General features: G+C 35.9%; 1 protein-coding gene across 1 annotated transcript in view; it reads left to right on the top strand.

Annotated features, from left to right (window-relative positions):
• The window catches only part of PIEZO2 (piezo type mechanosensitive ion channel component 2), a gene marked incomplete at both ends in the record, with an annotated part of 302122 nt that overhangs the window by 100776 nt on the left and 188985 nt on the right, over positions 1-12361 (top strand). Inside the window, one exon of the mRNA XM_080364144.1 lies at positions 3098-3223. Within this exon, the coding sequence (XP_080220270.1) occupies positions 3098-3223 (126 nt within the window). The remainder of the gene's footprint in view (positions 1-3097; positions 3224-12361) is intronic.

Here is a 12361-nt window from a genome sequence, read left to right as displayed (position 1 = left end):
TGTGTCTGTTCTTTCCACACAGCTTTCTGAGCAATATGTATTTCCTTCTCTGTGGGACAGTCAGCTTCCACTCATGTCCCCAGGGACTTTTGTGTTAGGGCAACAGAACGATTAAGGTATGTTTTAGCAAAAGGGTTGTACCTGTTAGTGAATTAAAATAAATAAAAATTAAAGAAGGATGTCAAAAATCTTTCTTCCTCATCATAAGAAGCTCAGTTTTATTTCAGGATTTTAATTTCAGCTGTTTCTTTTCTCACCTTTCAGTTCTATACACATATAGTTAATTTTTTCTATGTGCAATTTAGAACTAAGTTTCCAGTAGAAAGAAAAAAAATTGAAGTAGAAGTACAGTCAAATAGGTTATCCAAACCCCACTATAAATTAAAACTCATCACTTATCCAAATCTGTCACTTCTTCCTTGGCATAAATAATGTATCTAGTAATTCACTGATTTTTAGCACTCCAATTTCTCCCAAGTGTCTCCAAACCTTTTGACATCAGGGGCATTGTATTTCTTACTTTTCTCCAAATCCTTCTTGTATCTAGTTTCTTCTGGCACAGCTGAATACGATGCAGGGAAGGGGCTCTTGCTCAGTAGGATCCGCTGGTGGTCCTGTCCCACTGGTGGCCGTGAAGGGAGCAGCACTTGAAGAATGCTCTGAACATATCCAGCTGCCTTCCAGCTGTGTATTTCCCCTGCCATATTTACAAATACACTGACACACTATTTATTCTCACAAGTGTTAATAGTCCTTTAAAATTTTCTCTGGCTTTGTGCAGAAGATCTTTTTTTCACCATTTCAGCATTTCAAGAAATATATTTTCAAGGTTTTCTACAGTTTCTCAAAGAAAGACAGTTGAAAAAGTTAAGGCTTTGTTTAAGAAATGCTTGCTCTATCTACAGTTCATATATGTTTGTTTTCAAGCTTTAAAAATTGCAATCTAAAATTGAAAAATATTTTGGAGAGAGATGGCGATTGAAATATTGAAAGACGGACCCAAGATTTTAAATAGTTTTATTTCTTTATGTGGAAACAGTTCGGGAAATGTATGCACATTGGCTAATTGTATTGCATTTTTTTTCCTTTGGAGCCTGACTGAAACAATTATATCAAAATCTTCCAAATCCACTTCTATATGAATAATTCGGTGCTTGATCTCTATTGAATTGTTAACTCCCAAACACTGAGGGGAGTTTGTGACTCAGAATTTAAGATATCACCAGAGTTTAGTCTTTAAAATCTATACATTTTAACATACCTGTTAGGTTCATGGAGTTTGTGTTGTCGAACTTTTTATCTCCAGCTTTGAGATATGTAGTTTTTTAGTATATTCTGAACATGCAGCTCTCTTAATCCCATGAACATGGGATCTGGTAATGCAAGAACAAACCACCAAATACTGAAACTTGCAAAAAAATGTTAAAAGTTGCAGTCCTTGGATTGCATTACACATGACATCACATTTAACTAATGATTTAATAACATTTAGCTTGTCATATATTCATTCCTCTAATGATTTTGAAAATATGACTTATTTTGTTATTTATGCTTTTATAGTGCTTAAAAGTTGTTGTCCGAAGCCAGGGCATGAAGCCAGCTTCTACAGAAGAGAAACAAAAAGTGACCTCTGATCCAAAGAATTTGAAATCTAGTCTTTTTCTTCTTTTTGTAATGCTCTGCAGCCCAGGTTGTTTGCTTTCTCTGTGGACTCTGGTGTCTTACCAGTAAAGACTAGTGAATAGGTCATTCAAAACACATACATAGTGAGTGTATCTTCCTTTTCAGTTTACAGAAATTCATATGTAGGCTTGCTCTTACAATTTTTTCTTCATTTTGTTTGAATTTATAATCTCTTTATTAAAAACAAACAAACAAAACAGGGGCTCATTGTAGGCATTTGGTATTTGAAATTTTCAGTCAAGGTAGTGATCATATATAAAAAGTTTTGAGTCTGGTAGAGTGAGGTAGTCTATAATTTCTAAAATTGTTGAATCATGTTTATCTGATTCTCTGCTTTATAAACTGATATGCAGGCCACCGACAACATGCTTGCACTAGAACAGATATAAAGCAAAAAGCTCAGGTAGTGGCTAGATATAAAATATGAACCATACAGAATAAGTATGAACAACACAGGCTGCTAGTTTTGCCCTGCATAGCCTTGGCTTTATTTGTAACCTTGGGTAAGAATTCCAGCAGTGCTGGTTTTATATCCATAAGGAAAAAAAAAAAAGAAAAAATCAACCTCAAATGCATGAAACAGGGTGTAAAATCTAGTTATAACATATTTTGTAAATAGAACTTTTACTGCAGATAGGTCAGGTAGGGTGATATTTAATATTTTATCAGCAATACAACTTAGTCTTGAAGGTGCATATTTTCTGAAGTACTAATAGTTTATTTATTCATACCTTGCAAGTTTGGCTGCCTGTGATTAAGCTGAGTGTTTCCTAGAGGATTTATAAGGCATTTTCTAAGTCATTGGCTTTTGGCTATAGAATCATAGAAGAACTATGACCAAGTGTATCTGACACAAGATTATTCAGTGTGCACTCAAAATTAATTTCGAAAACTTCTAAGGGAAGAGAAAGAGGGCAGTCTGCATGCACGAAGCAAAGCATTGATTTGAAATTATGTCTGTTGAACAAAACTAAAGTTTTCATGTTGTTATTCCCCCTCCTGTGTAATTTGTTTTGGAAAGAGTAATTTTATTAACAGATTTTTATTTTCTCAAGACTGGAAATATCATCCATATTTTGTCTACCAGGTAATAAGGTGATAAGCATTGTGATATAATTATTGATGAAAAATTGCTATCTGAAGACTTGAGAAACATTTTTTATAATCCAAAAGGTAAAAGGAAGTGTCAGTAATTACAGTAATTGGGGTTTGTGATTAAAGAGTACACAGAGACACTATAATTTAAGTTGGTTTTATTTGTTTGCTTGTTTTCTGCGAAGGGGCAATTATGAGTAAGGTGGAACTGATTTGTAGAAATATCTTTCGTCAGGATATTTTTACTGGTTTTGTACTGAAAACCTTTAAACAAGATTAGAAATTCACTAACTATATGTATGTGTATTTTGTCTTTTAGGGCATACAGGACGATTATTAAAATCTCTGTGTTTCACCAGTCTATCATTTCTGCTGCTGCACATCATCTTTCAGATTACAATAAACAGTCTTGAAGCTGGAAAAACCATTGAACCTGGTTTTAACTGTGAGTAAAACGTCTTTGTTAGCATTTTAAGCATCCAAATGCTTCAGTAGTTTGAAAGGTGAAGCGTTGATGAGAAGGCACTTAGTGTTGTGCTCCTGTGGGTTTGCAGCTTTCTTCTGTTTACCATTTTAAGAAATACTGTTATTAGGGCAAGATCACTAGAAGAAGGCTTAAGAAATGCGAGGTGTATTAACTATTTTGTTCCCACCAGAGATGCGTTTTCTTTTGGCTTCATCACTGACTGTTGTATGTCTTCATCTTTTAGGCTTTTCAAAATTCCCTCAGAATCTGAGGTGGCTATACATTTGTGTTACTAGATCATAATTCCATGTATTAAGGATAAAATGAGATAAAGTAGTGAAAACCCATGTATTATGCCTGTGTTTGATGGAACTCTTTTAAGTTGTTAGTTTAAATCTTGGGGTCAAAACTTAAATTATGTTTCTAAACACTATTTCTCTCTTTCTTGCCTGTGTTGTATGGGAAGAAGGGTTTTCAGTTTTTATTTATATGTAAACACTACTTCAAAATATATTGCATGACATTTTGTATCTTCCTCTCTCAGGAAATGTTCTGCAATAATTCAGAAGCAAACATTCTTTATTGTGCAGAAGTTAATTAAAAGATCTATCCAGTGACTTGGATATTTAATCTCCAGGTAGAAACTGTTTGTACTTGTCTTACAGTGCTTACATTTAACATTTAAACCTGTCAACTTACATTTGATAAATGTCCATTTAATTTATCACAGAGTGTGCTGTTGCCACTTGAGTAAACAGTTGTACTACAATTCAGCACAAGAAACCTTATGTGAAGTAAGGCATTTGACTTAAAGTAACAAAATCCTAAGGAAATTTGGAGCTGGAATTACCATTTCACCTTTAACTCAAACCATTTCTTAAAAGAAAAGCATAGTTGTTTTTATGAAATATCAGTTTTAACTGGGATGTCTTGGCCTTGGTTTGTTCAAATCAGACCTTCAGAGTCTAAAAATATATTTTCTTTTCATTTTTCTTTTTTTCCCCAAAATACGTATTCTTGTTTGAGTGAACTGGATGAGTTGCTTTCCTATAGCTGTTTAACATTCCTGTGACTAAAAAGACATGATATTTTCTTAGATTAGAGTAGTTGTATCAGATACTCACTGTTTGTATGAGTAGAGAGTTCCTAACTGCCCAAGACAAAGATGCAACCCTTGGCATTTTTCTCCTCCTGTGGTGGGAACTGGTTAAAAGAATTACTTCATGCTGAAGAGTCCACTTCTGAGGAAACAGAGAGAACATGCTATTTCTGTCTGTTTATCAAGAACTGCTGACTGCAACAGCTTCTATTCTAGTGACATTAATAACGGTTTCCTTACCTGGGGCCTCACAAGACAATGGGTATGGCTGTAGCAGTACATTAAGTGCGCTTCAGGTTGCTCTGTGACACTGAAGCCAGTTGGAAGGAGATGACCCACATGAAGCTCTCTTCACCTCATGGGCCTAGGGGGTAGGTTGAAGTTGCCTGTTGGGAATGGTTTTTGTCCCACAGGAGCTCCCAAACGAGGCCTGAGTTATTTGGGAGAGAACAAGTTGGCCAACCAAAGTTGTTCCAAGATTGTTTTAACTGTTCAGCAGTATGAAAAATTCAGCTGTGGAATTTCAGTGCCTGAATTTGTTTGCAGAGTAAACTGGCACCATTTAGTTTACTGTAGTCAGTGATTTTCAGGTGGAGCTAATGAAAAGCAGAATGCGATAGTGGCATTATGGATGCTGGACCTGCAGGATGCTGGAGGAAAAGTTGAAGAAGGTATAAAGCTGTTGTGAATGAAGGGGACAGAAAAGGCCAAGGCCATTGCTAGATCAGGGAAAATGATAAATTATTGTCATTAAATGGCACCAGAGTATATATGTATTGTGTAGGTGAGAAGACAGAATGCCTGCTACAGAAAGTACTTTGGCAGTACTTCTGCTTTAATTATTTGGTGATACAGCCCCACTGTGTTTCCTCTTCCCCAACTACATGAATAACGCTTTGCAGAATTGACTACAGCAGCATGCTAAGCCATAGCTTGAGATAAGACGGCACTGTGCCTGTTGCCTCTGTACAGTGTTATGGTCTTGGTACTTTCAAGTTAGCCATTAATGTTTATTCAACTCTTTTCACTCAATAAGAAATCCAGAAGTGTAGACTGCAAGACTGGAGTTTCTTATTTCCCTATCCAGACTCAGATCAACTATTAATAAAACTTTTTTTAATTTTTTTTTTTTTTTTTTTTTTTTTTTTTTTTTTTTTTACAGCTCTTTATCTTATTCTTTAGCCCTGTGTGCCCCACTGGAAATATTGTAGCCTCTTCTGATGTTTATCACTAGGACATTTTATTCACGTTAGTCAAAATATCCTGTCTTCCTCCTTCAGCCTGATGTGATGTAGAAATGGAGAAAAAGTTTCTGTTAGTCTTTATGGTTACTTGTGATGTATTTGAAGGCTGCAGTCCTGTCTGTTATATGTACTCTTTTCTCTCACTCTCTTCTCTTTATACAATTTCGGTCACTTCGAACTTTCTCTATGGGTCATTTCCTAGGAGGCAGGTTAGTCTTATCCTTGTTGAGGATAAGACCTTGTTTGTCTACTTCTGTTTTCTCCAAGTGATCCAGATATTTCTTGAAGTTCAGTGCTGAGACAGTATTTCAGCTGAGAATTTACTAGCACATTCTGAAGTACAGCAATTACTCGCATGTCTGCAGGTGACACTCCTTCTTTATGGGTTACTATATGGTACTTTTTGCAATGGTAGCATTGTCTGACACTTTGTGATTCACTGTGACCCACAAATCCTTTCCTGCAGGACAGACTATTTTTTCTAATCCTGCATTTATGTAGCTGAATACTCCTCCATTATAATGGAAATTTAAGTTTTCCCCCTCTTTTTTTTTTTTAATGATTTCATTTATCATCAAGCCTGGTCCAAGTTCCAGCTCCTAATTTGCTTGTGGCCTCTGTTACAGGGGCCATCTGTAAATACCAGCTTCAAGTGGGTTTGGTTATACTAAAATGATTGATTTTTCCTTTAAATTTAATATTTATTTTGATTTTTGCTGGAATTGTAATATCTCCCTGAATTTAAATAAATTAAGCCATATATTGCCCTCACGTAAGTGAGGTGAGAGTAAGTAGTGTAAATGTGCACTTTTAGTGCACTACTTTCTATGCTGAATAAAAAGACAATATAAGGAGGAAGGGAAAAAAAGTGTAATAGCAGAAAGGAGGAAAAAACTTGTGATTGTTTTAGTTTATGTTTAGTTGTTTATTTTTATTATGATGAAGTATGCGGAATTTTCTTGGGATCCTAGAGTGATTGTTCCCTCTGTTGCTTTTATTTTGCAGAAAAATTAAAGCTAATTCTACTACTCTGTAATTTTCACCTCAAAAATGAATAGATGTTTCCACTTACTTATGTGTTTTTTGTTTTTGTTTTTTTTTAAATTTGTTACTTTCATGTAATTAATAATTTTACTTCTTACAGTTTCAGAAATGGGTGAGAGGGAGTTTTGCCTTTGTTTTCAGATATTGTAGGATAGTTTTTCCAAGTATGTTGAAAGGCCAACTTCTGAATCAAAAGATCATTTTCTGGTGGTAGTTTTTCTTTTCACACTGCTGTGTTAAAGCCTCTGAAAATACTTTCATTTTGCTAATAGAAACACTTGAACAATCTTTAAATTAGGGGTGTTCTACAGAGTATCACCTCTTAAACCTTACAAAGTTTTAGTTTCATTTTGGAAATGAAGAACAGCCATCCCTTCATCTTTTATATCTAGAAGTAGTTTAATTTGAGCCATCTGTGAGAGCAAAGCAGACACATAGCTTTTCAGGCTCATTTTAAAATATCCCACTGTTATCCTGGACTTATGTTATTCAAAAGTATCTGATAGATAGTTTTTAGGGTAAATAAGTCCTGGAATGTTTAACAAATTCGGTTGTGGCATGGGAGTTTGTTTGTTTGTTTGTTTGTTTCATCCCCTTCGTCTTTTATTGCTCATATACTTTCTCTTTCAGGATGACTACAACTTGCTACAGCATTCTCTAAGTTACTATACGAGATGTGTGTTGGCAGCTTGATAGATAGAGGTGTTTAAAAATGTTTAGCCAACAGAGGGTCCTTGTTCCTTCAGAGCCTTGTGAGTATTGCCTAGCACCAAGGAAATTTGTTGTTAGAGCTCCTTATTTAGCTTAATGAAGGATTTCTGGTTAGCCACAGCTGCATTGTATGGAACTAACATTGAACACCTCCAGGTGTTTCTTTTTTAAATCAGAATTCATATAAGAAAGGAAAGAAGAACTACAGAAAGAGCGAGCTAGGCTAATCTTCTGAAGCCATCAAGAGCTTTGTAATCAGTCTTGTTTCACTGATGATAATATAACACAGTATCTGATTTTGAGATGTAGTAATGTTCACACAGTGATACAATTTAATTATTAAATTTGTACTTCTGATGGAATAAAATTCTGATTATTAGGTTTGGTAATATCTTTTGAGTACAGAATCTGTGAGACAGGCAATTGCAGATTAGATTACAAAGCCATATGGAGTATCATTCTTCCGTATGCACACTATAGTTCTTTTCTAAGGCTAATTTTAAACACTTTTTAAATGGCACTTCTAGCAGCAAGAATGTTTTCCATGGTGTTAATGAAAACTTTACTTCCAATAAATTAGTGCAATCATTCCTCATCATACTACTCCTCTGTAAGTGTATCCTCTTCTTGTATCCTGGAATAAAAATATTCCAGTTTTTCTCTTACTTGAAGTGCTATACTTATTCAATTAATTAATTATTTAATTAATTTTATACTGACTCTACCACCTCTTGCTCTTGAATCCTGCAAATGCATCTACTGAAACGCTTATTCTTTCAGAACAGTATTTTAGTCCATGGGAAATGCAACTAAGAATGGTTCAACTATTCACTAATCTAGTTTGTATTCAGTGTTTGTTAAAATACCAAAAGGGGCATTTCAGGTATTTCTGGATATTTTTCTTATACATCAAGTAATACAACTGATGGAGCAGAAATAGATACCTTGAAATCCTTCTAATTACTTTCTATGAATCTCTGAATTTGTTTACTGTGTATAATTTGGGTGTTTTATTTCCAAAATGGTTATGCAAAGAAAAAAGGGAGAACAGGCTTAAAGCACCAAGTTGCCTAGATAGCTTCTCTGTCAGATCATGGGAACTAAATTCAGATACTTCTCTGTCCCCAGTATCCTGAGTGAATGTCAAACAAATGCATGCCACCATTGTGGAATCATAATAACTTTTTGCTTTAGATAAATTTTGAAATGATTTCTTGGCTGAAAGACCATCCTGTGTTTGCATTACTACCAGTGTGTCCCTGAGGTTTTGGGTTATATTAGGAAGCAGCAATACCCAGTACAAATAAATTAGGTTTCACCATTTATTGAAAGCTCAAACCCAGGACTGCAGTTGACCTTTCATAGGAATTAATAATTACTTTTTCCTGTATACCTGGTAAGATTTCATGTCTTTTATACCATTCTGAGTGTGCTTTAAAGGTTGTGATGGCTTTGACAAATACTGCATTTGTAAAGGCTGTCATATTTCTAGTTGGATTTGTTAACCCATTGGACATAAATGTGCTCATTTTACTTATAAAGGGGCTAAAGATTAAGAGATTTCTGTTTTCTATTTCAGCAATGGGTGGCAGATGCATACAGGTCTTTCAAATACCATGACTGGAGTCTGAGCGTATCTCATGGACTCATGTCATCATTTCATGAGAGGCTGCCTTGAAAACAAATATTTTTGAAATATTTGATTTGAAATAATCCAAATGGCACTAAGAAAAATAGTAAGTTTACATAGAAAGGTACATTTTTGAAGAGAGGTCATGATGAAGTAAACTTTTCCTTTTAATTCTGAAAAAGTCACTATGACGTCCTCTGGAATGATTTTACTTACCAAAATCAAAGGTAACAGTTACCCACATTATACAGTGCGCAAGCAAAACGTTGTTGCACCCTGGGCAAACTAACATGCTCTTCCCCAAGGAACACATCCATTTCTCACAGACCAGATGCTCAAGCCATGTTCCAAACAACTAGTTTAGCTGTGGAGTTGTGAGATCTTCAGTCACCTCCATTGTATGTGTAAAATACTGTTCTTTTTTTGTTTAATGAAATCTTCATTTCAGCATTTGAGAGTCTACCTCAAACCTGAGCCCTTCTGTTGACCTCATACCTGCATTTTCTCACATTTCTTTGTTCTGAGATGTGTCAAGACTGAAGTGTTTAGTCTCTTCAGCAATTGCTTTGGGCTATTGCAGTTGAAACTAAACTGGATTTCATTTGTGAGTTATTCTCAGTTTGAAAATGTATCTAAAAGCGAACCTTTATTCCATTAAGAGTAGCCATTATATTGGAGGACATCTGGATTTTAATCATATTTTTGTGTGTCATCTCAAAGATTACAGTCTTGGCCACAGTCTGAGTAAAAAATATAGCTTTTAAATGTTTTGAAAGCAGTTCTTTCTATTATCACAGGGGGAGGTTCAGAAATGAACTCCTGTTTCAAGAGCAGCTGTGGAATATCCAGTAGAGCAAAGCTTTTGTGATGAAACAAGCAGCTGTAGCACTGCAGAAGAGTCAGAATAACTTCTCATTGAGGGGATATATGTGTTGAACTCGACATTGTTTAAACCTGTGATGTCTGCTACAGCAGATACAGTACAAATTTACAGTGCTAGACATTTAACTAGACCAGTCCTAGCGTGGGGGGAGTGGTGATTCAATGGTGGAAAAAACTACAGAATTACAGAATGTTAGGGATTGGAAGGGACCTCAAAAGATCATCTAGTCCAATCCCCCAATTAGATGCTAATATTTTAATAGAAGAGATTGTGTAGATTCTGCATGCTCTCCGGTACCCATGTAAGACTGACAATACTAAGTCACATAATATGCAAGTCTAGTTTTAATGAAATTCAGATACCTATATATTTTTCTAAGTTCTGAGCTACAGTCTTTATTGATTATTAAATCAGTACAGACAGCTAGTTACATGGAAAGACTTTTTGTTCAGGTTTTATGAGAGAACAGTTACTTCATATATTTTGGCTTTTGTGGTATGTTTTCACCAAGCTATCTGAAGCTTGCTTTCTTGTATTATTAGCAAGATACTAAAGGATGTGCATATTAAAAGCTGCAAATGTTTCCAGAATACAGGTTAATGTAACTTTATAAAAATGAAAGGGATCCTTGAAAACTAGTGTTCTTTATTAAAAGTCAATATATGGATTTTGTCCTCCTTATCCCAAGCAGTAAAACTGTCTCTTTGTGATACTTCCATCTGCCCAGTGCCATGTGGATTAAAAGAAATCCTGCCTTGACTTAGCTTTTAACTCCTCTGAGAAGACTGAGAAGAGACTTTTCCTCTTCTGTCGTGGGTACTGTACAACCTGCAGCAGGAGTTGGCTGTATGGCTTGGGGTTTATGGAGGTACCACGGCTTAAAGAATAACGGGGGTAGGATTTCTTCAGAGTTTTCTTCTTATCAGCAACTATCCCTGCAGAATAATGAGCTTAAAAGCAATGGATAACTATTTATCCAAATCTCCACTGAGAGAGAGAAAATTCTGCAGGGATTAGCACAATAGTGTGGACCTGGGTTGTAGTAGAGCATTCATAGCTGAAGCTGCTGTCGTACTACTTCACATGGCAAGTACCTCTTAAAACCTCACAAATGGCAGAAAGGCAGGAGAGATGATGTTAAGGCAAAAAAACCCCAAAAAACTCAACCAACCAACCAAAAAACGATACCACATTTGATGTAGTTCCTATCATTCTCTGGTTTCATAGTGTGCTGTTTCTTGCATAGGTGATATGCAGTGTCTCAGTCATTAAAAATGTAAAAAGGAATTTCTGTGTGGACTTGGGACTAAAAAGAATGCTTAGCTGTAAAAACTTGTGAGATCAGGTTATGGTGGCACAAATACAGTTATTACAAAAGGTCCTAGAAAGGCACGTAGTTGTACAGTATTATTAGTGACTATTTCTGACTGTCGCTTCAGTGTTTCCAAGAGTCAAGAATGTATAGCATGTAGAATATATCCCACAATAAACTTTTAATCAGTCAAAGGTTTTAGCCCATTGGGTTTTTTTTTCCCCACCAGAAACTTGCAACAATAGTTTATTCTGCACATGGAAGTTAACATTCCTTTAATTCAGTACACATTGAATGTCAGCATTTCTTCAACACTTTTAGTGGAACTTTATGCAGCCAGGAAATTTATGACTGGGGAAACAGAAGCTTCTGTAATTGCTTCTTAAGCATGTATGATAAGTCCTGCTTAATTTCCTGCTGGGTGTTACTGCCTAGCAGTTCGGAAAGTTGGTGTTCATTGTACTTATGAAGTCTTTATTTCTGGAATCAACATGCTGCCATGTGAAAACTGAGCAATATTCTAAATACTCATTTTCAACACCTTCTGTATAATGTACTTAATTACGCTGTAACAACGTTAACATACTCATTTGTGGTCCTCCATTTAGGAGAACCTGAAGTAAGAAGTGATCCTTCTCACTGCCACTCACAGTTTGGGGCTTTGACAGTCAGATTTGCATTGGCAAGAAGAGCTGGGAGACCTCTGGGTGGCCCATGTAGAGGGGTACAGCTTGTTTTTGAAGCTCGTGGATGTCCAAAGGTATTCACAGAGTGTATTCTTATATCGCACCTGAGGAAACATTCCCGTCGATGCTGTGATGCAGACTTGGGCAGTTTTCTTTTTTGTGTCCCATTTGTAGCTAGGATGGATACACCTGACTGAGCGGTAGTAGAAAAGAAGGGTGAGCATCACCTGTTTCTGGGGTTGTTGATAGGAGGGATCAAATAGCTATGGTCTGTCTCCCTCTGCCCTCGTAAGGGTAGGAGCTAAAGTAACAAATGTAAGGAAGAAATCAGTGGACTCAAAGCCACTGAGGTGAGGAAGGCCTTTGATAAACTTGAATAGCAGAGAGGAAAGCAGAATTTATGTTCGGAGGAAATGAAACAGAAAGAGAGTAACTGTTTTGTTTGTTTATACTCTTGGTTATGCTCTTAATAAATTAAGAAGAAAACATCCACAGAGGAGGCTTCTAC

Source organism: Nesoenas mayeri (genome assembly GCF_963082525.1).
Source record: "Nesoenas mayeri genome assembly, chromosome: 2".
In the NCBI taxonomy this organism is placed as follows: Eukaryota; Metazoa; Chordata; class Aves; order Columbiformes; family Columbidae; genus Nesoenas; species Nesoenas mayeri.
This window is presented reverse-complemented; position numbering and strand designations above follow the sequence as displayed.